General features: G+C 43.6%; 1 protein-coding gene and 3 non-coding genes across 4 annotated transcripts; all 4 read left to right on the top strand.

Annotated features, from left to right (window-relative positions):
• Positions 1-4,133: 4,133 nt before the first annotated feature.
• LOC136517398 (large ribosomal subunit protein uL22) lies at positions 4,134-9,823 on the top strand. Its single transcript, XM_066510954.1, has 7 exons — positions 4,134-4,259; positions 4,378-4,414; positions 4,505-4,545; positions 8,842-9,072; positions 9,157-9,259; positions 9,348-9,415; positions 9,506-9,823. Exons 1-7 carry the CDS (start codon positions 4,257-4,259, stop codon positions 9,536-9,538), a joined length of 516 nt encoding a protein of 171 aa, XP_066367051.1. The 5' UTR covers positions 4,134-4,256; the 3' UTR covers positions 9,539-9,823.
• On the top strand, positions 5,475-5,618 carry LOC136519293 (small nucleolar RNA snoR74). Its single transcript, XR_010774844.1, has one exon. It is a non-coding gene; the product is annotated as a small nucleolar RNA snoR74 (small nucleolar RNA).
• On the top strand, positions 7,771-7,915 carry LOC136519289 (small nucleolar RNA snoR74). Its single transcript, XR_010774840.1, has one exon. It is a non-coding gene; the product is annotated as a small nucleolar RNA snoR74 (small nucleolar RNA).
• LOC136519288 (small nucleolar RNA snoR74) lies at positions 8,534-8,678 on the top strand. Its single transcript, XR_010774839.1, has one exon. It is a non-coding gene; the product is annotated as a small nucleolar RNA snoR74 (small nucleolar RNA).
• Positions 9,824-21,390: the final 11,567 nt, after the last annotated feature.

Genomic DNA, 21,390 nt, shown 5'->3' with positions numbered 1-21,390 from the left:
TATAAGGTGCACGGACGATTGAGGTGCTCAACACACACAATCAATCAAATTACAAATTATTTCTCTCTATTTGCCCTAATCTGTTCTAACCTCCATGTTGCTGTTCATCGCATCATCCGACGATCAAGGATGGCACCCTAGGCTTGTTGGCTAACCTAGGGCAACTCGGCAACGTCCTTGCCCCCACGGGTCTCTTCTGGACGAGAGCTTCGACGATTCCTTTGCTAGTTTGCTTAAAAACTAGCCGTTCTTCGTCACACAAGCACAATTGGTTACTCTTTGGTGGTTTGCTTTGTAAATCTCTCCGTTCCTCACCACGTAAGTGTGTCATCCTCGCTATATTCTTCGGTTTGTGGTGGCCCTGATATTCTAGCCCTAACTGGTGTGTGATCAATTTAGCGTCAACACCTCTCGATCACGTTTTAGTAAAGAACATATTCTATTGTTCATTCTTCAAGTTATTTCTAGTTTTTTTGCGAAGGGAAGGGGATTATATTAAAAGTCGGCATAGTACATCCCAAATTACGTATGAAAAAAATCTAAAATAAAAAATACACAAAATTCGATCTAGATTTTCCATCTCTCTTCTTCCCTAGTGGCATCCCTCGAACGCCAGAGCCAAAGTGCAGTCGTTATACTGAATCTAACGACCAACATCAAAACATTGGACATGCCGCAAGATCCAATGCTTCAGAACCAGTCCAAAACACATCTGAATCGATGAAAAAATATCGGCATTTGCATCGTCAGGAGCAGCATAGGATGCGAACTCATCACCTTCCAACCTTTAATTCCTCTTCACGACCAACGTCGATGAGATTGATGACTCGGAGCAGCTGTCTTCATTGGGGGCGCCCAAAAGCACCCATCCCCTTGTAGATAATGGCCACAACTTGGCTGCCTGCCCATGAAATCAATGCCTAAGATAGCGATCTCGTTGCGGCAATCATCAAAGTCATTTCTAGTTCACTAGCAATTTTCTTAATCGCAGAAGATACCCAACTTTCATTTCCACCATATATTATATTATTAAACAATTGCATGTATCATGTTGCGATTTTCCTTTATCCTCTACGATTATGAAAAGACTCGTGGAGACTGGGTTGCACAATTGCACTAGGGGAGTGTGTATAGCCGAGGGAACGAGAGTGAGATCATGGGTTTATGCCTACCCATGCATGGTGAAAGTTTGGCCATGTGAAAAAGGGAAAAAAAATAAAAAGACCAAAAGCAATATTGTTCTTAAAAGAAAAGAACAAAAAGATTTAGTGTTGCCGACGAAGTCCCTATGGTACGGTAGCTTTATTAATCTCAGGATCTTATCTGCTCATTTCTCTTGAAGGTGGTCATAAGGTAGAAGAAAGTTTTTGTTTTTACAAGAAACACACATAATTCCAACGGTACTACAAATATCTATCTAAGGAATTCAATGCAACAATCCAAAACTGAGGTAGGGAGAGGCATCTTAAAGACATTATATATTGGCACTCATCACTTCACCATTCTTGTGAATTGTACAGTTGTGTAGTATATATATGCCATGAAAATCTTTGTTATTAGGAAATGCTAATAGTCCATTTCATATATATAACTAAAAAAACTTACATGCATATACAGATATACTGATATAAATAGACATTCTTCCTTTTGGTATGGATCATAATTCCTGCAATATGGCTAGGTCTTAGGTATACCTAGCTTTATTTTGTACCTATATGTATATATATAGTCATTTGTTTTTTTTAGATTTACATAGTCATTTGCTTGCGCAGACGATTATTGTAGCATTTGCCTGGGCTCGGCACCGACCCGTCGGCCACCTTCGTCGCCCCTAGTGACGAAGCCAGAAAAAAATTTATGAGGGGCTGAACAAAAGATAGAGGTTTTTTTTATCTTTTCTTAACCTTAGCCCCTCCTACCTAATACATGTATGCATAAAATTTTAAGAGAGTACTTAGAAAAACTCCACGTGCTCAGGATGGGTAGGGGGGGCTGAAGCCCCCCTAGCCCCACCGCTGGCTATGTCCCTGGTCGCCCCCCAGCGCTTGGCGACGGCGATCTCAGTCTTGCTGGCACTGGCAGGCGGTGCGGGTGGAATCGGCGGTGCCATATCTCTGCTTGTCAAATCTTGGGAAGGGCTCGGCAAGCTCTCCATGACGTCCGCTTGATCTGCTTGTGCAGGCCGGCGGTCACTTGGTGCCATCCTAGCTTGTAGCATGGACGACGATGCTGTCAACAAGAGAAGCACGAACACAGTTTTGTGTGAGGAAGCCATGAGAACTCTGAAAGAGAGCCTTTGGTAAGCAACCCAGACACTAGCTAGATACTCCTGTTATTGATATGCCAGTTGTGAGAGACGAATGTGTTTGTGTGTTTTGCAGTGAGAATGAGCTGCTTGGCCATGTATTTAGGCGAGGAGGGGAGAACGAAGCAGCAGGATGCGGCCAGCAAGCGCGTGCAATCTCACTGTGTGCGCCAGCTGCACGGGAGTGAACTTTTTTGTGACCTGGTCAAATATGTGAGGCACATCACCAACACATTTTCCGTAAGTTTCAAAACTCATCATAATTAAAAGTGCTTGCTGATGATCGATGTGGTGCACTGTCGGTTCCTGTTCTTCCTCAGTCCATGCATGCATCCGTTCGATCCGGTTCAAAGAACTTAGCATGCATGATTCGATAAGAGAGAGAGGGGGAATGTTGAGTTGGTACTACCCTCATGAAATCGCCACGTGGAAACATGACCTATCGTGGCAAAATAAGCGTGCAACTCGTTGTCCTCTCGCAGCACTGGGCTACCTTCTTCTGTGCGCTTTTGGGTACACACTGCACACGCGTAGGACACCTCAGCACGATGCCACGATCCTGGGCGCCCCATGGATAATACTATCGGTGGCGTGGCCAGCGCCCAGAGGATGTTCGGATGGACACACGCGTCCCCACATCCGTGCAGTTCGTCTCGCTCCGACTCGCATGTGCATCCCGCCATTGAAGCTGTGCTTGCCGCTCCTCGCATCCGGATGGACGACCGCGCAGCCCGTACCCGCCTCACACGCGCACCCCGCCCCCGCTGCTTCTCCCTAACCCCCTCCTCTCTCTCTCTCCACGTGGGTGTGACCCGGGAGCCAGCCCCCAGCTTGCTACGCCCCGTCCGCCGGTCCCCAACTCCGCCGCGCCATCCCTCGACACCCGGGCCATGCGCCCATCACTCACCATGCCCCCGTAAAACACTTGTAACATAAAACACTTGGATGCAACATACGTCAGACACAGATGAAACATTTAAAACATGTTGTTGCAACATATGCATGAAACATATGCAACATCCAAATAAAACACTTGCAACATGTGTGTGAAACATATATATGCAACATCCAGATAGAATACTTGCAACATGTGTGTGAAACATATGCAACATCCAGATAAAACACTTGCTGCAACAAACGTCTAAAACAGATAAAACATTTTTTTTCAAAACCCTTATAACATAGCACTGAAAACATTTGCAAAAATATGCAACATGTGCAACATCCCGATATACTTTACAACATTCATACGTAACAACTGCAACATACCTCCGAAATATTTGAAACACATGAAACATACATTTGCAACATAGGGGAGGAGGATGCCGAGGCCGGTCGATTCCAATCGTCGGGGTGGGATCCGGCGGCGAGCGACAGCGCGCAAGCACCACCGGCACTGGCCACGCTCGTGGGTGCCCTTGGCTCGGTCGGGGAAAACCTGAGGCGCCACGACATGTGTGCCCTGGCCGTCATGGCGAGGTCAGCTGTGCGCCCGACGACGATGGGCGACGTACGCACGACGAGGGAGTGAGCGGCGTAGGTGACTAGGACACGGGTGAGTGAGGGAAACACAAATTTTATCTGATGGCAGTGAGGAAAGTTCTGAAATTTCGGTTGTAGCGAAGGAAGAGCTAAAATTTCTGATTGCATTAAGAAATTTGCTCTTGTTTTTTTCCGGCGTCGCGCGCATTTTTTTTAGACGATTCGGCCCGATTCGGCGTTGTCCGGGTGAACTTGACGAACGTGAACTTCACGACTAACGTGGGCCTGTGGACGCGCGGGCGGCTCGGCCCATAACGAAGCCGTTAGGGTTTTCCCCCGTAGTTGCCGTGCTTCATATAGACAATCTCTAGCGCTCCTACCGCCGCCGCTTCCTTTTCCACCCGCTCGCGCCGCCGCCGCAGGAGCATCTCAATTCCGCCTCGAGCCCCCCAGCTCGCCGGTTGCAGCCATGGTGAGATCTCCCTCTCCCTTACTCTCGCGCTTGTTGCATCTTCGCTGCGCTGCAGCCATGGATTTGGCCTCGCCCTTACGAACTGCTGACGTGCGACGGCTCTTGTTTCTGGTTCCAGGTGAAATACTCGAGGGAGCCGACCAACCCTACCAAGTGTAAGCTTCTTTACCGAGGATTTCCATGTCCATTTGTGCATCTGCGGGTTTTCTGATTCGCGTGTGGTTCTTCTCTTTTATTCGTTGCAGCCACCAAGGCCATGGGCCGTGACCTCCGTGTTCACTTCAAGGTGAGAGATCCCTACCTGCCTCCCGGCCGAGATCCTGTTTCAAGAGATCTCGTGATTTGCTTGTGTTATTTTTGTGTTGTGTTCGGTTTTAGCCTAGGTATAGTACATCTAGAAGTTCCTCTTTACTGTTCAAGTAGTGTATGCCGTTCAAATCACCGGTATCACCGATCGTGTCCACTATTTCTATTGTTGTTATTCCTTTCCGTAATGCTGTCTGCAGTTGTCTTCTGTCTTAGTATGATATATGTAGGTGCTTTTGGAAGTAAGGCACTGTCAATTCACCTGACTAAAGCTGTATTTCCTAAGCCCTCTATAATTTCCATCTAGTTGAGTTTCTTCGTTTAGTGATATCTGTAGTTGCGGCAGCTTATTTGGTTAAAGCACCAGGCGCCAAAAGAATGTACTTACATATCCCGATAAACCTTAGAATGCCAGCTTCATTGTTATTGCGTGGACCAGGTTTCACAACTTGATTCTGATTAGATTATTAAGTGATATCCACTTGCGTTTCTTCTTTTAGTGAATCTCTGTAATTGCGGCAGCTTAAGGCACCAGGCGCCAAAAGAATGTGCATACATATACTGGTAAACCTTTAGAATGCCAGCTTTGTTGTTATTGGGTGGACCAGGTATTGCAACTTGGTTCCAATTAGATTAGTAAATGATGCCATCTTGTCCTGTTGCTGCCGTGCAAGCTGCTCTGTGGTTGAATGACATGCATTTTCCTGCTTCTGTGGTATATATGCTGCCAAATGAACTGTCCATTCTTGAAGTAAATGGTTATGTTTGTGTGCTTAAGGAAAATTAGACTATTTCTTTATTGAAATTTTCTCATTGATAACTCCGTTAAGCGCAGTTGCACAGTGCTGTACTGCTTGCAGGTGACATTCCTGTTTGTAATGTTGGTCTCTGTAGTGGAATACCCTAAAGAAAAAAGCAGGATGCTGTGCTATATGCTGGCAGTATCCCCATAAACTTTAGGAACACCATGACATCATTATTGGGTGAACCGTTGGTCCTGTCCATGTGTTGGACAACTCCATGTCAATTGGTTCAGTAAATGATGGCACATTTGTTTTTTCACATATTTCTTAGCTAGGGTGTGATAATGGTTGTGATAATTTCTGTCTATGATGGCACACAATATGGCACAGTGCTGTACTGTTTGTGGGTGACATTCTTGTTTGTAATGTTGGTCTCTGTAGTTGAATACAACAACAACAACAACAACAACAAAGCCTTTAAGTCCCAAACAAGTTGGGGTAGGCTAGAGTTGAAACCCATCAGAAGCAATCAAGGTTCAGGCACGTGAATAGCTGTCTTCCAAGCACTCCTATCTAAGGCTAAGTCTTTGGGTATATTCCATCCTTTCAAGTCTCCTTTTATTGCCTCTACCTAAGTCAACTTCGGTCTTCATCTGCCTCTCTTCACGTTACTGTCCTGGCTTAGGATTCCGCTACGCACCGGTGCATCTGGAGGTCTCCGTTGCACATGTCCAAACCATCTCAACCGGTGTTGGACAAGCTTTTCTTCAATTGGCGCTACCCCTAATCTCTCACGTATATCATCATTCCGAACTCGATCCTTTCTTGTATGACCGCAAATCCAACGCAACATACGCATTTCCGCGACACTTAGCTGTTGAACATGTCGTCTTTTCGTAGGCCAACATTCTGCACCATACAACATAGCAGGTCTAATCGCCGTCCTATAAAACTTGCCTTTTAGCTTCTGTGGTACCCTTTTGTCGCATAGGACACCAGACGCTTGCCGCCACTTCATCCACCCTGCTTTGATTCTATGGCTAACATCTTCATCAATATCCCCGTCCCTCTGTAGCATTGATCCTAAATATCGAAAGGTATCCTTCCTAGGCACTACTTGACCTTCCAAACTAACATCTTCCTCCTCCCGAGTAGTAGTGCCGAAATCACATCTCATATACTCAGTTTTAGTTCTACTGAGTCTAAAACCTTTGGACTCCAAAGTCTCCCGCCATAACTCCAGTTTCTGGTTCACTCCTGTCCGGCTTTCATCAACTAGCACTACATCGTCCGCGAAAAGCATACACCAAGGGATGTCCCCTTGTATGTCCCTTGTGACCTCATCCATCACTAAAGCAAACAAATAAGGGCTCAAAGCTGACCCTTGATGTAGTCCTATCCTAATCGGGAAGTCATCCGTGTCTCCATCACTTGTTCGAACTCTAGTCACAACATTGTTGTACATGTCCTTAATGAGCCCGACGTACTTCGTTGGGACTTTATGTTTGTCCAAAGCCCACCACATAACATTCCTTGGTATTTTATCATAAGCCTTCTCCAAGTCAATAAAAACCATGTGTAGGTCCTTCTTCTTCTCCCTATACCGCTCCATAACTTGTCTTACTAAGAAAATGGCTTCCATGGTTGACCTTCCGGGCATGAAACCAAATTGGTTCATAGAGACCCGCGTTATTGCTCTCAAGCGATGCTCGATAACTCTTTCCCATAGCTTCATAGTATGGCTCATCAACTTAATTCCCCGGTAATTCGTACAACTTTGAATATCCCCTTTATTCTTGTAGATCGGTACCAATATACTTCTCCACTCATCAGGCATCTTGTTCGATCGAAAAATATGGTTGAACAGCTTGGTTAGCCATACTATAGCTATGTCCCCGAGACATCTCCACACCTCGATTGGGATACCATCCGGTCCCATCGCCTTACCTCCTTTCATCCTTTTCAACGCCTCTCTGACCTCAGATTCTTGGATTCTCCGCACAAAGCGCCTATTGGTGTCATCAAAAGAGTCATCCAACTGAAATGTTGTGTCCATATTCTCACCATTGAACAATTTGTCAAAATACTCTTGCCATCGATGTCGGATCTCATCCTCCTTCACCAAGAGGTGCTCCCTTTCATCCTTAATGCACTTAACTTGGTTGAAGTCCCGTGTCTTTCTCTCACGAACCCTAGCCATCCTATAAATGTCCTTCTCTCCTTCCTTCGTACTCAGATGTTGGTAAAGATCCTCGTACGCTGTACCCTTTGCCACACTTACAGCTCGTTTTGCAGTCTTCTTTGCCACCTTGTACTTCTCTATGTTGTCCACACTCCTGTCATGGTACAAGCGTCTATAGCATTCTTTCTTCTCTTTAATAGCCCTTTGGACTTCCTCGTTCCACCACCAAGTATCTTTAGCCTCGCGTCCCCTTCCCTTGCTGTAGTTGAATACCCTAAAGTAAAAAGCAGGATGCTGTGCTATATACTAGTAGTATCCCCGTAAACTTTAGGAACACCATGATCATCGTTATTGGGTGAACTGTTGGTCATGTCCATGTGTTGGACAACTCTCTGTCAATTGGTTCAGTAAATGATGGCACATTTGTTTTTTCACATATTTCTTAGCTAGGGTGTGATCAGCAGCTTATTTGGTTAAGGCACCAGGTGCCAAAAGAATGTGCTTACATATGCTGGTAAGAATGCCAGCTTCATTGTTATTAGGTGGACCAGGTTTTATAACTTGATTCCAATTAGATTAGTAAGTGATGTCTACTTGCATTTCTTCTTTTAGTGAATCTCTGTGATTGCGGCAGCTTAAGGCACCAGGTGCCAAAAGAATGTGCTTACATATACTGGTAAACCTTTAGAATGCCAGCTTTGTTGTTATTGGGTGGACCAGGTGTCGCAACTTGGCTACAATTAGATTAGTAAATGATGCCATTTTGTCCTGTTTGTTTATTTGGTGAATTCTCTGTTGCTGCTATCCAAGCTGCTCTGGTTGAATGGCATGCATTTTCCCACTTCTGTGGAATATATATGCTGCCCAATGAAATGTCTGATGTTGAAGTAAATGGTTATGTTTGTGTGCTAAAGGAAAAGTAAACATCATTTACTGAAATTATCTCGTTGATAACATCATTAAGCGAAGTTGCACAGTGCTCTGCTGTTTGCAGGTGACATTCCTGTTTGTAGTATTTGTCTCTGTAGTTGAATACCCTAAAGAAAAAAGCAGGATGCTGTGCTATATACTAGCAGTATCCCCATAAACTTTAGGAACACCATGATCATCGTTATTGGGTGAACCGCTGGTCCTGTCCATGTGTTGGACAACTCCATGTCAATTGGTTCAGTAAATGATGGCACATTTGTTTTTTCACATATTTCTTAGCTAGGGTGTGACAATGGTTGTGATAATTTCTCTGTTCATCCATATGATGGCACACAATATTGTTCACTTGCTGACGATATTTGTTCTTGGATATGATGTGGACATATTTTGTTGTTTTTTAATGTCCCTGTCATACTTGCAGAACACCCGTGAGACAGCTTTTGCCCTCAGGAAGTTGTCACTCACCAAGGCCAAGAGGTACCTTGAGGATGTGATTGCCCACAAGCAGGCCATCCCGTTCCGCAGGTATTGTGGTGGTGTTGGGCGTACTGCTCAGGCTAAGTCTCGCCACTCAAATGGGCAGGGACGCTGGCCTGTCAAGTCTGCTAGATTCATTCTAGACCTTCTCAAGAATGCAGAGAGCAATGCTGAGGTCTACAATTCTACTGTGCCCTGTCAGACCTATCTTTGCTTTGTTAGTATTATTATGCTAATTATGTGAATTTCTGCGCTGCAGGTAAAAGGTCTTGATGTGGATACCCTCTATGTGTCGCACATTCAAGTGAACCAGGCTCAGAAGCAGAGGCGCAGGACCTACCGTGCTCATGGACGCATCAACCGTAAGTCTTCTATCTGAAGTCGAAGTTTGCTATGCTATGAACGGTTCTTTATTTGCAGCTTAACATCCTGTTTACCTACCTGGTGCAGCTTACATGTCCTCCCCGTGCCACATCGAGCTCATCTTGTCGGAGAAGGAAGAGCCCGTGAAGAAAGAGGTATGTGGTTGTATACTCTTTGTGCCTGATTATTCGAGTCCAAGCAAGGGATAATGTTGTGCCATTTTGGTCAAATGGTTTCTTCTTCAGGCTGAGTCCCAGATCGCAACCAGGAAGGCTTAGAGAAGCGGGGTCATCTTCTGTGAACTTTGATTGGCTTGAGTGAAAATTTTGGCTGATTGCAAGTGCTTTGTCACTTTGATCACTGCCCGAACTGCACATACAATTCACCAGTCTTGAGAATTGTCTGAGTTTTCATATTTGTACTGGTGTTGATGTCAATGGTCGTGTTAATTTGCAATTTTGCTGGTAGATGACGTTTGTCCCGATGCTATGCATCCTTTGAACTGAATGGTATGCGCGATCTGCACCGTGCGCAATATATTCGACGCCATATGTATTCTCGTGCATCGCATGCCTATTTTAGCTTTTAGCCTTCTCTATTAACAGTGGTGAAAGTATCGAGATCTCAAGAGAGGGGAGGGATGTTGAATCGGGCTAATTCTAAATTTTTTGCACCTACATTTAGTTTACTTTATCCCTTATGTCTAAGAGTGTTTCTATTATTTTATCACATAAAAGTTTTACACCCTAGGTTTCAATCCTATTTTAGCATGATAATTTTAAGAATGTAAGTAAAGAGAGGGAAAGGAACGTGTTGAAATGCTCAAAGTAAAGAAAGAAAATCTGAGGTATTGGAGAGTCGTTATTCCACACTAGTCTTTATTGGAGCACCCGTGTAAGGGTGTAGCTTCCCTTATCTGCGTAAGGATCAAGTGTTCTCTATGAGCTGATTCTTCGACACTTTATTGTGGTGAATCGTCCACAACCGCTTACACCATGGCTTGGGTCATCCATAAGCTCTGCCGGATGATCACTAAGCTTTCAATCACCACCGAGCCATCTAGCACAAAGAGTAACAAGCACAAATTCTCACTTGATCAAAACAAGTCTAATAAGAAAGGTGGATACTCACTTGCTACTCCCTATGCACTAATGAGGTCCTTAATCTTGATTCTCAAATCTCAATTACCCCACTAGGCTCTTGCTCTTCCTTGCACTTCAAAGTGTTTCCTCAGCTGAAAAAATGGGCAAGAGACCTGAATTAGAGGAGTAGGAGATGTATTTATACACCCCCATTCAAAACATAACCGTTAGGATCCAACTCAGCACAATTACGTACTGACCGGACGAGCAGGTCGAAGTGATCGGACGTGCCGGTCAATAGCCAACGGCTACATTCACGTCAGCGGTTAGAGATGATCGTTGCTCTGAACGGACTCTGACCTGCGTCCGATCAGCACCCACCGGACGCGTCCGATCAGCACCCATCGGACGCGTCCGATCAGCACCCACCAGACACGTCCGATCAGCAATTTCCCTCTCTAGAACCTTTCTGTTGTTGACCGAACTCATCTTCATCAAAATCCGGTCACAATCTCTCCGTGTCCGGTCCTGCATAGAACCGAAACCCCGCTCCTACAGTAGCACCTAGCAGCGCATTCAGTTCCATTTTGCATCAGCGTTCGGTTGTGGCCAGAGCCTCCGCTGTGCTATTTTGTGATGACCGGACTCGGTCCTCCAGCGTCCGGTCGTACCACCTTCAGCGTCCGGTCAATAAGAACAAAAACTTCCAATTCAAAAAACTTTGTGAATGAGTTTGTCTCCGACTGATCTTAGGGCAAATCCTGAGCTACCTGGCCTCGTTCGGCTTACCCAGAAACCAGCTTATTTGGCTTATTTTTTCAGCCGGAACAGTATTTTTCTCTCACAACAATTCAGCCAGAACAGTGTTTTTCAGCCAGTTTCAGCCAAGTTTTAGCAAGTCGAACAGGGCCCTAGTGTTAAGTTTGACAAGTGTGCACCACACCTAAACCATTAGACTCATCTAGGTCAAGCTACTAGTTCATACCCCCTTTAATTTGTAACTCTCATTCCATTAACCCAATAGAGTTTTAGCTTATACAATTGTAAAGCTCATCAATTCCTCTGCTACTTCCATGTAGAACATTTTTCTATATTCCGCAGTTCAGTTGGTCAAAAACAGTGCAAGACCGAAATTGTCTCAGGTTTTTGATAGAACAAATACATCGTCTTGTGAATTAACTCCCAAACCAGAATAGCTATAAGGGTGGTTCTTACAGTCAGAGAAAGATATTGAAGTCTACTATTGTCTAGAATTTCCCATGATTTTTGGTTGTCCAAGAATAGAGATACTAGGTGATAAGGATAGGCTATTTTGAAAGTACATGACAAAGTAAATAGGGGATAAGTGAAACCCAACTATTTATTTCATTCATCCTTATGCCTTAGGCCTATAGCTAAATGAAACTGTGGACAAAAACCCACAAGATCATTGCACTCATTACAAAGATTCAACTCAAGCATTATCATAAATACAATTCAATCTAGCACTAAAGGTTCACAAGCCACACATAAGGACTATTGACTTGACTCGACTTCGACACTAACGCTTTTATTCCATAGGTACACAAACTCTTAAATCTTAAGAATGACATGATTACAGGGACATCTGGGTAACATCTCTTGCATGGGAGTGACACGTCATCCACTACATCAATTTCATCATGGGCTTCCATTGTATTCTGTGTCACTATCACTTGCTGGTGGTAGTCCTGTATTGACCTGACTCTAGCTACCTCCATGGTATAATGGTTGATTCTTCCATGGACAAGATTTAACATAATGTCCTTCCTGTTGGCAATGATGACACCTTCTCTTAGCTGGATCTTTTGTGATTTCATACTCGACGGAATTGTTGCTTGGTGTTTTGTCAGCTTTCTGACTTTGAAGATTCATCTTAGTTTGACTGATCTGTTTTCTAGCTTGCTTGGTCTTTCGAGGTTGAAACTCCTTATAGGTGATAGTCAACCCATCTATGCATACCTCTTGTGAAGTAGTTTTAGCTTGAGAAGCTTCTAACTCTTTACAATTTAGATTCATCTGACTAGGGATCAGAGCTAGATGTGACAAATCCAAATGTTGATTGCTTCCCAATACTTGCTCCAGTGAATTTGTCTTCCTCTTTTTATCCACATTGGTCTCACAGCTTGGGTTCATCTCGACTTTTCCTTGATTTGGCTTGTTTCGAAGACAGGGGAAAACCATAGTGCATGCAACACTGACATTGATACTGACTTCCAAGTGTCTTACTGCTGATACCGCCGTTGGTTCTCATATTCTTTCAAGCCTCTACGACTTGTCTCTTTACTGGTCCCTTTGGTATGTTGCTCTGATCTTGCGACAAGCACTGCTGAAAACTTCTGGGCTGATTCATTCCTTCTAGTATTTGCTTTTTCATAGCGAATAGCTTTTCCTTATCAAATGCAACCAAGGGTGGCATAGCTTGATCCTCCTGTTCTCTGATGTTGGCACTTATCTCATTATGATCCATCTAATAGACCAAGAAAAGATTTAGAATTGAGATAGGGTTTTATAATAGAACAGAGGCCAGAACGAGCATAATTTTTTAGCAAATAACAAGGTTAGAGAGAAAGCAAGAACTAAGAAGAGATGAGAGCATGCTAAAACATCCAGTTCTAACTAGGCTTATGTCCTACAGTCAGCATTGCTCTGATACCACTTTGTAGCACCCGGTTTTAAAGACAAAACCAGATACACACTATATGTGAGCCCAAAAAGTCAAATCTCACATATAGCCACAAATAAGGGTAATATCAAAAGATAATACTTATTACATAACGTATTAGTATAAGGAATATAACCTTAGAGTATAGACAGCGGAAAGACAACTCTAATCTTCAGGCAAAGACTCCAAATCTACAGGGACAACTGACTAGTTGACCACAAGCCTAACTCCTTTAGACTAGCAATCTGATACCTATCCGAGATTTTTATCCAAAGTATAGAAAAGTAAAGCAAACGTAAGTACATATCGTACTCAGCAATATAACATGGGGTTCATGAGGCTCAAAAGGTTGACACTAGTTTACTGTGATTAGCTTTTAATAGGTCATCTTTTTAAACAATTGAGTAGCAACAAATTTATCATAAGTCCATAAACACATGATTAGGTAAACATGAATAATGAATAGAATAAACAATTAACCATTAGTGATCATCTCTATTCCATAAGCGTTCCAAGGCCACTCGTGTCTGTGAGCACGGCTAATATACCAGTTTTACACTCTATAGAGGTTGTACACTTTCACTGTGAGTCATGATTTACCCTTTCGCCCGAGGTGATTAGCCCCTTGACCTACTACCAAGGAAGGTCGGCAGGGTTCACTATGAAGCCTTTCAAAGGTTCATCTAATAAGTTAGGACCGCTAAGGTTTCCCCATCAATAAGCATGAACCCCCCTTCAAAGAGTGACTAACAAAAGTGCACCCTCTTGGCATGCAAAGATCATACCCATTGGAGCCCCTCTTGCGCCATAAAGGTAACCACTAACAAGCTAGAAAAGGTCCTTATACTGAGCTAAAGCCAGAGCCATATAGCCCTCATAGCTGTACTGTAAGTCCCACATGATCACTTATATATAAGTCCTTAGAGAGAGGAATCTAGAGCATTTAGAAAGTAGCTAAACACTCCAGTCCCCTGTTTTCATATTGCTAAAAAGTCATGTTTTAACGTTTATTGCATATACCATTGGTCAAGTTACAAGATCATAGTTTTTGTTGAGCACTAGCAAAAACTACCCAAAGGTATCAAGGAATCTAGGATATCAATTAGCTAGGGAAATTACTATAGTTGCCAAGGTAGACACATGCAACATAAATCAAATGATTAAAGGTGAATAGGTATCAAGGATGGTACCATGCTATACTTGCCTTAAACTTAGATCAGATCTTCTTCTGGTCCAAATCTTCTAAGAACTGCTTCTGGACTCACCACGTATAGCTCACCGACTGGACTTGATCATAGAACACCATACAAGCATCCAAACAGACATGCATAACATACATACATAGCCATATTAGAACAATACACCAACTAGTGGAAAAAGGATTTGAAACAGATCTACATATTGCTACGAACACACAGACACGAGAAGGACGCTAATTGGAGCTACGGTTGAAAAGATACATCTACCGGAAGATTTTGCTTATAAAACAGAAAACCATAAGCTTTATTTATAAAAGCATGTATATGATATTTCAGAGAAAATACTTAAGTTGAATTAAGTCAAACTTATATTTGGTTTTAAAAATCAAAGTGGAATTTATTATATTTTATTTATAAATCTAGTGACATAATTATTATTCAAGTTGGGATTTAAACCATGAAATTCTAGAGATTTTGACATAGAAAACATTGATACGAATGCGTAGGTCACGTCGTTATGAATCCAACGCAACTTGAACGGACTATTTTGGAGTTAAATGAATAAGTCATGATTTAAACAAGTTTTCTTTAGTTAGATAATAGATTAAATCTATCCATGAATTTTAAATATTGAAAACATGCCTAACGGTAGTATAAACACGTAGAAAACATAAATACGGTCCTAACGCAATTTGAATGGGTCAAATCGGACTTTAAACACAAAAGTTATGCATGAAATAAGATTCAATGGTACTCCTGTAAATAACTCGAACTCATTTTTGAATTAAAACAATTATGGAATTTACACGGATTCTGGACTGCGTGCACTATTTCTAGAAACTACAGGGTCTAAAACAAATAAAAAAAGACTGAAATGTATTTCTTTTGAACTGGACTGGACTGTGGGTTGTTTTACTGGAAACCGAGGGGCTTATTTGCAAAACGCGCGTGGCTGACCGTGGGTGGACTGTGGCTGCTGACTGGGCCGCCATGTGGCGGTGTGTGAGTGGCGCGGTGCACCATGTGTGCATGGGCGCGTGCTGACGCGGCGCCGTGGGCCGAGTCCACAGTCACGGTGGACCGATTAAGATCCGAACCAGTATGATCTAATCTCGACCGTCCGTCCAAGATCCGACGGCGATGAGTGTATGGGTGATCCCCCGGTGGCTACACAGCAACTCCGATGATCCTACCATGGCCAGCTATGAGGCTAGCACAGCGGCGAACGCCAGTATGGCGTTTCGGACCGTCCCGATCGAAACCGAATACACGTACATGAACTACAGGCGCTCGCGAACACAATGGGGTGAAAACCGAGGGCGGGGAACGCGTTAGAGCGACGGTCCCATGGTGGCGCCGTGGCCAGCGTGCCTGGAACTCACTGGTATGGTGTTCCAGGGCGTTATTAGACAAACGGAGAGCACGGGTAGGTGGAAGAGCTCACCGCGAGTTGGATGGAAGGGGTCACGGCGTCCGGGAAGGCTTCGAAGGGGCAGGTCAACGGCGGCGACAACTGGAGAGAGAAGGCAAGGCACGGGTAAGGGTGAATCCGAGTGATTGAAGACCAAATCGAAGAATTGAAGCCACCTACGGTCGCGAGGGAGTACGCCAGAGCTCCAGGAGGCGTCGACGACGGTGATTGGGCTCGGGAACGGTGGATTGAAGAGCGGCGGTGAGAGCTTGAGCGTGGATGGGAAAAGGGAGAGATGGAGGGGTCCGGCTTGGGTTTTGTAGGTGGGCAACACTGTGGTAGAAGGAAAGGAGCAATGCTTAAGCAGAATTGGTCGCCTTCCCTACCTGCGCGACGGTGGTGACTTACCATGCATAGCATGCGCCATCACCGGCGGTGAAGAAAGGAAAGGGGCGCGGGGAAGGAAAGGAAGGGAGATGACGGGCGCTGACGAGCGGGGCCAGAGACGAAGTGAGGGAGAAGAGAGCGTGTGCGTGTGGGCATGATGCGGATGCAGTGAAGGCCGAAGCGGGCCGCAGCGCCGAGTTGGGCCATGTGGGTGAGCAACAGGCGTGTGCATGGACCCTGAAGCATGCCGCAAGTAGTGGGCCACGATTGGAAAGGTGGGAAGGAGGAAGGCGTAGAGCGGGGCGGTTCGAAGCGGGCTATGAGCGGGAGGAGAGGGAACGGAGGGGCGGCTAGGCCACCAGTAGGCCAAGCGCGGGAAGGACTGGGCCGGTTCCGAGGTTGGGCTAAAAAGAAAGAAGAAGTTTTTCAAAATCAAATTCCTTTCTATTTCTAGTTTTCAAATCCAAGCCAAATTCAAATGGAATTTGAATTCAACTTCAAATAATATAGCCCTACACTCAACCAAAAATAGTATGCTTCAGTATGAATGCAACAAACATATTTTTAAACCTTATAGTTAATTTTATTTAATCCAAATTTATTATTTGGCCTAGATTAAAAATACATAGAAAATCAAATAAATGCACAATTTTAATTACTAATTTGCAAATGATATTTTAGGGTGTTACAGTTTCCCCCGATGAGCATTTGATAGAGTGAACAAGGGAAAGGTATCCACATATTTTAACCCTTGCAAACACTAGAACAACTCTATGATCATGGTGAAAAAACTCAGGTGATGTCACAAGAATTCTTCTAACCGCAACAGCTGATCCTCTTGCTCGACAAGGCGCTGAAATGAGCAACACAATCACCCTATGCACAAGGATTCTTCTAACCACTCAAGACCCTCATAGCAAGGAATTGGACCATGGAGGGTCTAGCAGAGCCAAGGGCACTCGAGGAAGCAAGCAAAAGAAAAACATAACTGAGTTGTTGGGTCGCTCTCACCAGAGTCGGACAGACATTTATAGTCGAACTGGAAGGATGGATCCAAGCGCTCGTGAAGCAATAGTGCTCTCATGAAACTTTGAGGTATGGGCTCATAAGTAGGCAAGGACGTTGGTGAAGGTGATGGATAGTAGGCCCTAGATCAAGATTCTCTATCCGTGACTGTGGACCCATCGGAGGCACAAACGTAGTAATTTTGGAATAAAATTATTTTTATCCCAAAATTGGGGGCATGTGTTTACAAAAAAATTTGGAAAGAAGAACACAGAAACCTAAAGCTTCCAAGATTGTGTCATCAAGGAATCGATTGCATAAGGATCAATATCAGCTGATTCAGATGCGGAACCAGGATCAGCTCTCTTCGGATAACATCAGCAGATAACGTCAATGAGCCACGTTGGCATTGGGAAAAACATGTTGGACTCTACAAAAAGGGAAAGATTAGGGGCCAAGTTATCTTAAGTTAAGAATGTTTTCTCTTATACCAAAGATTGTAATGAGTCATACTTGAGTAGGATTCATGCTTAGGTTCCAGGCATAAATATTGAACCCCGACTATTGTAAAAAAGATCATACAATCAATCAATACCAATTACTTTTTTGGCTTCACGCCAATCCTTAGGAGTAGGAGTAGTGTAGATCTCAGCAAGTTCTTCAACAAGCAGGGCTGCATTAGTTCGGTCGACCTCTGGCTTGTCTGTAAGTACCGTCATGGCTTATACATCTATTTGTAAGGCTACATCGGTCCAGCCGACCTCTTACGAGCTCTAGTATAAGCTAGCTATCAATCCTTATCTAGTCAAGTACGGCTGCATCGGTTAAGTTCAACCTCCACTGCTCGAATCAGATTAAGGTTAAGTTATCGGCTCTACCTAAGGGTGGCATCCTTTGGGTAGATTCATTAAGTTACCGATCTTGTTGATGTTCTTATCGTCATTAGTTTCAGCAATATCAATCTGCCCGATCGAGATCAAACTAGATTGGCCTCACATCCTTTTAGTCTCTCGTTTATCTTGTCACATTGTGATGGTTCTTACTTTAAACGACATATTATGTTTCATCAGGTGTTCTACTTCGATCTTGATCATGCGTAGTACGCGGTTAAGGCATGCCTGATCTTGAGGAGGTTTACTGCCTAGTTGAATTTGGTCTATAGCTCGCTATTATGGATGTAACGATCCAGTTGATCCCCACTGTTAGTACTTTAGATCGGAGTATGATGGTTGGTAGATTTGCTTTCGACTAGGGATGATCCTAGCTATTTGCTATGCCTGCATCGGCTAAATAGCCGATCGCCTGTACTTTAACGCTTATAGTGTATCTTCATGATTCTGTTAAATGTGAATAGATCTATTTGCTTTAAAAGGTTTAATCTATTATCTTTATTATGGCTGCCATTGATCTGGTCGAACCCCACTGTTAAAGAAATAGATTAGATTTGATGAGTTTATAAATCTATTCGTATTAAATAGTCGATTGTTCTCATGCTATGATCCTTTTTCTACCTAAATCGGCTATTTCAGCCGATTCGCCTGTGCTTTCACAAATATAGCATGTCTTTCAGAAAACCTGTCAACGTATGGATGGTTTCATGGATTCTTTGGCTTTAGTTTGTTGTTATCATCATAGCTACATCGATCTGGTCTAACCTCACTATTGATGGTAGCAGATTAGATCCAGAGCGTTTGTAGATCCATTTGTACTAGACAGTTGATTTTGTTCGCATGTTATATCCTTTCTTGTTAAACTTATCGACTCAATGCTTTACACCGGTTATATTTATCTAGCTGATGATGTTACTTATATCTGGGCACATTGCATTCGTTAGTATAAAATCAATCATGACCCGTGAGCTTTACAGTCCTTAACAGTCGATTTCTTCTTGTATCGGCTATTTAGTCAATTTTCCCATCTGGCTGCTCCCAAAGCTGCACATTTGGAACTGTCTGGGTAAAATCGGTATGTTCCACCTTAAATTACTGATAAACTTTCTCTTCTTGTCAATTGCAGGTCAAATTGACTGGCACATCTTTGGGAATTCGCAGGATCGGCTGGTCCTACATTGAAGCCAAGCGGATCTCTAGGCTCATCCCAAGCAGATCCTTCCGGCTTGCTGCGTGTCGACACGTTTTCATGCCGACACTTCAAAACCACCACAAATTATTGTAGATGAGAAGTGCTTTCAACCCTAAAATAAAGTACTAACAACCTTGCAGAGTGTTTTAATATTGGATTAGAGATTGAAAAGACCTACCTATAGTTGAGCATGCTGACAAAGTTATGGAGATGATAATAATATTATGGAACAAGAGAAGGTTGATTTCAGAGAAGCTTGAGGGTAAGATCCTACCTATTGTACTAAGAATACTGAAAGCAAGGACTAGGGGATTAGGAAACCTGGCTATTGTGAAGGCAGGTTGTTTTGCTGCAGAGGTACATGACACTACCAGCACACATAATAGACATGCTGTGAAGTCATACTTGCATGAATGTACCTATCTTGAATGGCGGCATACTGGAAAGCCTTGTCAGCATGCTTTGGCATTGATAACAGCCTAACAAAGTGTTGTTGTAAAGTTGGAGGACTTCGTTCATGAATATTACTCGGTGCAGAGGTTCAAAAATGCATATAAGAGGCTCATAGAACCACTTCCTGATAAGACATAGTGGCCAAAAGTTGACCTTCCTATTAGTGCTGGGGCACCATTAGACAAAAAAGTCCTAGAAGGTATAGGAAACTGAGAATTAAAGGTTGTTTGAAAGGAGGCAGTGGTGGCAAAACCAAGAAAGATGCCAAAGAGGTTGCAAATAAGGCTGATAAAGATGTTGAAATGGAGGCTGTTGAGGCTGCTAAAGGCAAGAGGCAACTGATTAGAGGGAAAAGGAAATGCAAGAGATGTGGAGAATTAGGATGTCGGTGTTTCGAGTAAACACCAACGAGTAAATTTCTAATATTGCGTGTCTGGCTCGGATGGTGTGCTAAGAGAACACGAGGTTTATACTGGTTCGGGCAGAATGTCCCTACGTCCAGTTCATTGCTGCTGCTCGTATTACTAGCACTGAAAGTTCATAGTAGGGGTTACAAACGGGCGAGAGAGGGACAAGTCCCTAGTCTCTGGTGGAAAGAACAAATGGGTGCCGAGAGCTCGGTCGCTGCTCGGTCATATTTTTGGGGTTCTATGAGTTGGTTAGATTCGAGTCTCCTATGGTGTGTTGTGATGAGTTTCGATGCCCCTTAATGGAACACCCTGCTTTCCCTATTATAGGTCAAGGGAAAGCATGGGTTACAGTCAAGGAAAAAAGAGGAGAATCAGAAGGAGAAGAAGTCCTCCAGGATCACCGGGTCCTTCTCTTCTATGTAGGTCCCACTGACCCTGTAGACATCAATAGGGATAACTTCACGTCGTGGCCCTGTCCATCACTGGTGCCATGTGCAGACGTCGTCTGTCGGTCATGGCGCTCCACTCCGTCCTAGTGGACGTCGTGGTGAACCAACGTGCCAGTTAGTGTTCGTACGTGGAGCACTGGTTCGCCCGATGCTGTTCCTGACGTGAACCCCTAGGCATGGCCCGTCACAGCCTCGAGTCATATCGAGGCATGCCGGACACTAAGAAGCCTCCAAAAAATGAAGGCTAGGCCGAATACAACTAAGTATGGTCCAAATGCTAAGGTCCCTACAAAAAGGGCAAAGAAGCATGTTTCTGTGGAGCCTAAGAATGAATGTGGCCAAGTCCCACCAGTCACAACTCCCACAAGAACAAGGGAAACAATACTAAAGGATAGTCCTAATAGGTTGATAAGAAGGTATAAGTGCAATATTTGTTATTCAAATGCCCAATATTTTGTTTCATTAATTACTAACATATTATTTCCAAATGTCAGGCAACTTTCGCTACTGATGGGGGAAGAAACAAGTGCCCAGCCTGCTAACAATCTGTTGATGGGAGAAGGCACAATTACTCCCAGCAAGACCAAGGGAAGAACAACAGAGAAGACAACTGCAAGGAAGCAGACCCCAAGGAAAAAGAAGACCACCTGAGAACTTGTGTCATTTATGTTACTTTGAGAACTTTTGTGTTTCTGAACTTGTATCATGTATGTCATTCTCAGAAGTTATGGACCATATGTGTGAACTAGTGTTGAATTCTGTCATTTTCTGATAAAATGTTGTGTTTTGTGAACTTGTGTCGAATTCTCAGAAATTGTATCATGTATGTCATTTCTATCAAAATTCTGTTCAAATTGCTGTCCAAATTCTATCAAAATTCTGTGATTGTTGTCAAATTTCTATGAAAATTGCCGTCCAAATTATGTGAAAATGCTGTCAAAATTTCAAAACTAATGGCTGGGAGCGGCC

Source organism: Miscanthus floridulus, chromosome 17 (assembly GCF_019320115.1).
Source record: "Miscanthus floridulus cultivar M001 chromosome 17, ASM1932011v1, whole genome shotgun sequence".
NCBI lineage: Eukaryota > Viridiplantae > Streptophyta > Magnoliopsida > Poales > Poaceae > Miscanthus > Miscanthus floridulus.
This window is presented reverse-complemented; position numbering and strand designations above follow the sequence as displayed.

Coding starts and splice junctions, on each gene's coding strand:
- LOC136517398 (XM_066510954.1), top strand. Junction 4,546..8,841: donor ACCTCCGTGTTCACTTCAAG/GTGAGAGATCCC, acceptor TCATACTTGCAG/AACACCCGTGAGACAGCTTT. Junction 9,260..9,347: donor TGCTCATGGACGCATCAACC/GTAAGTCTTCTA, acceptor TACCTGGTGCAG/CTTACATGTCCTCCCCGTGC.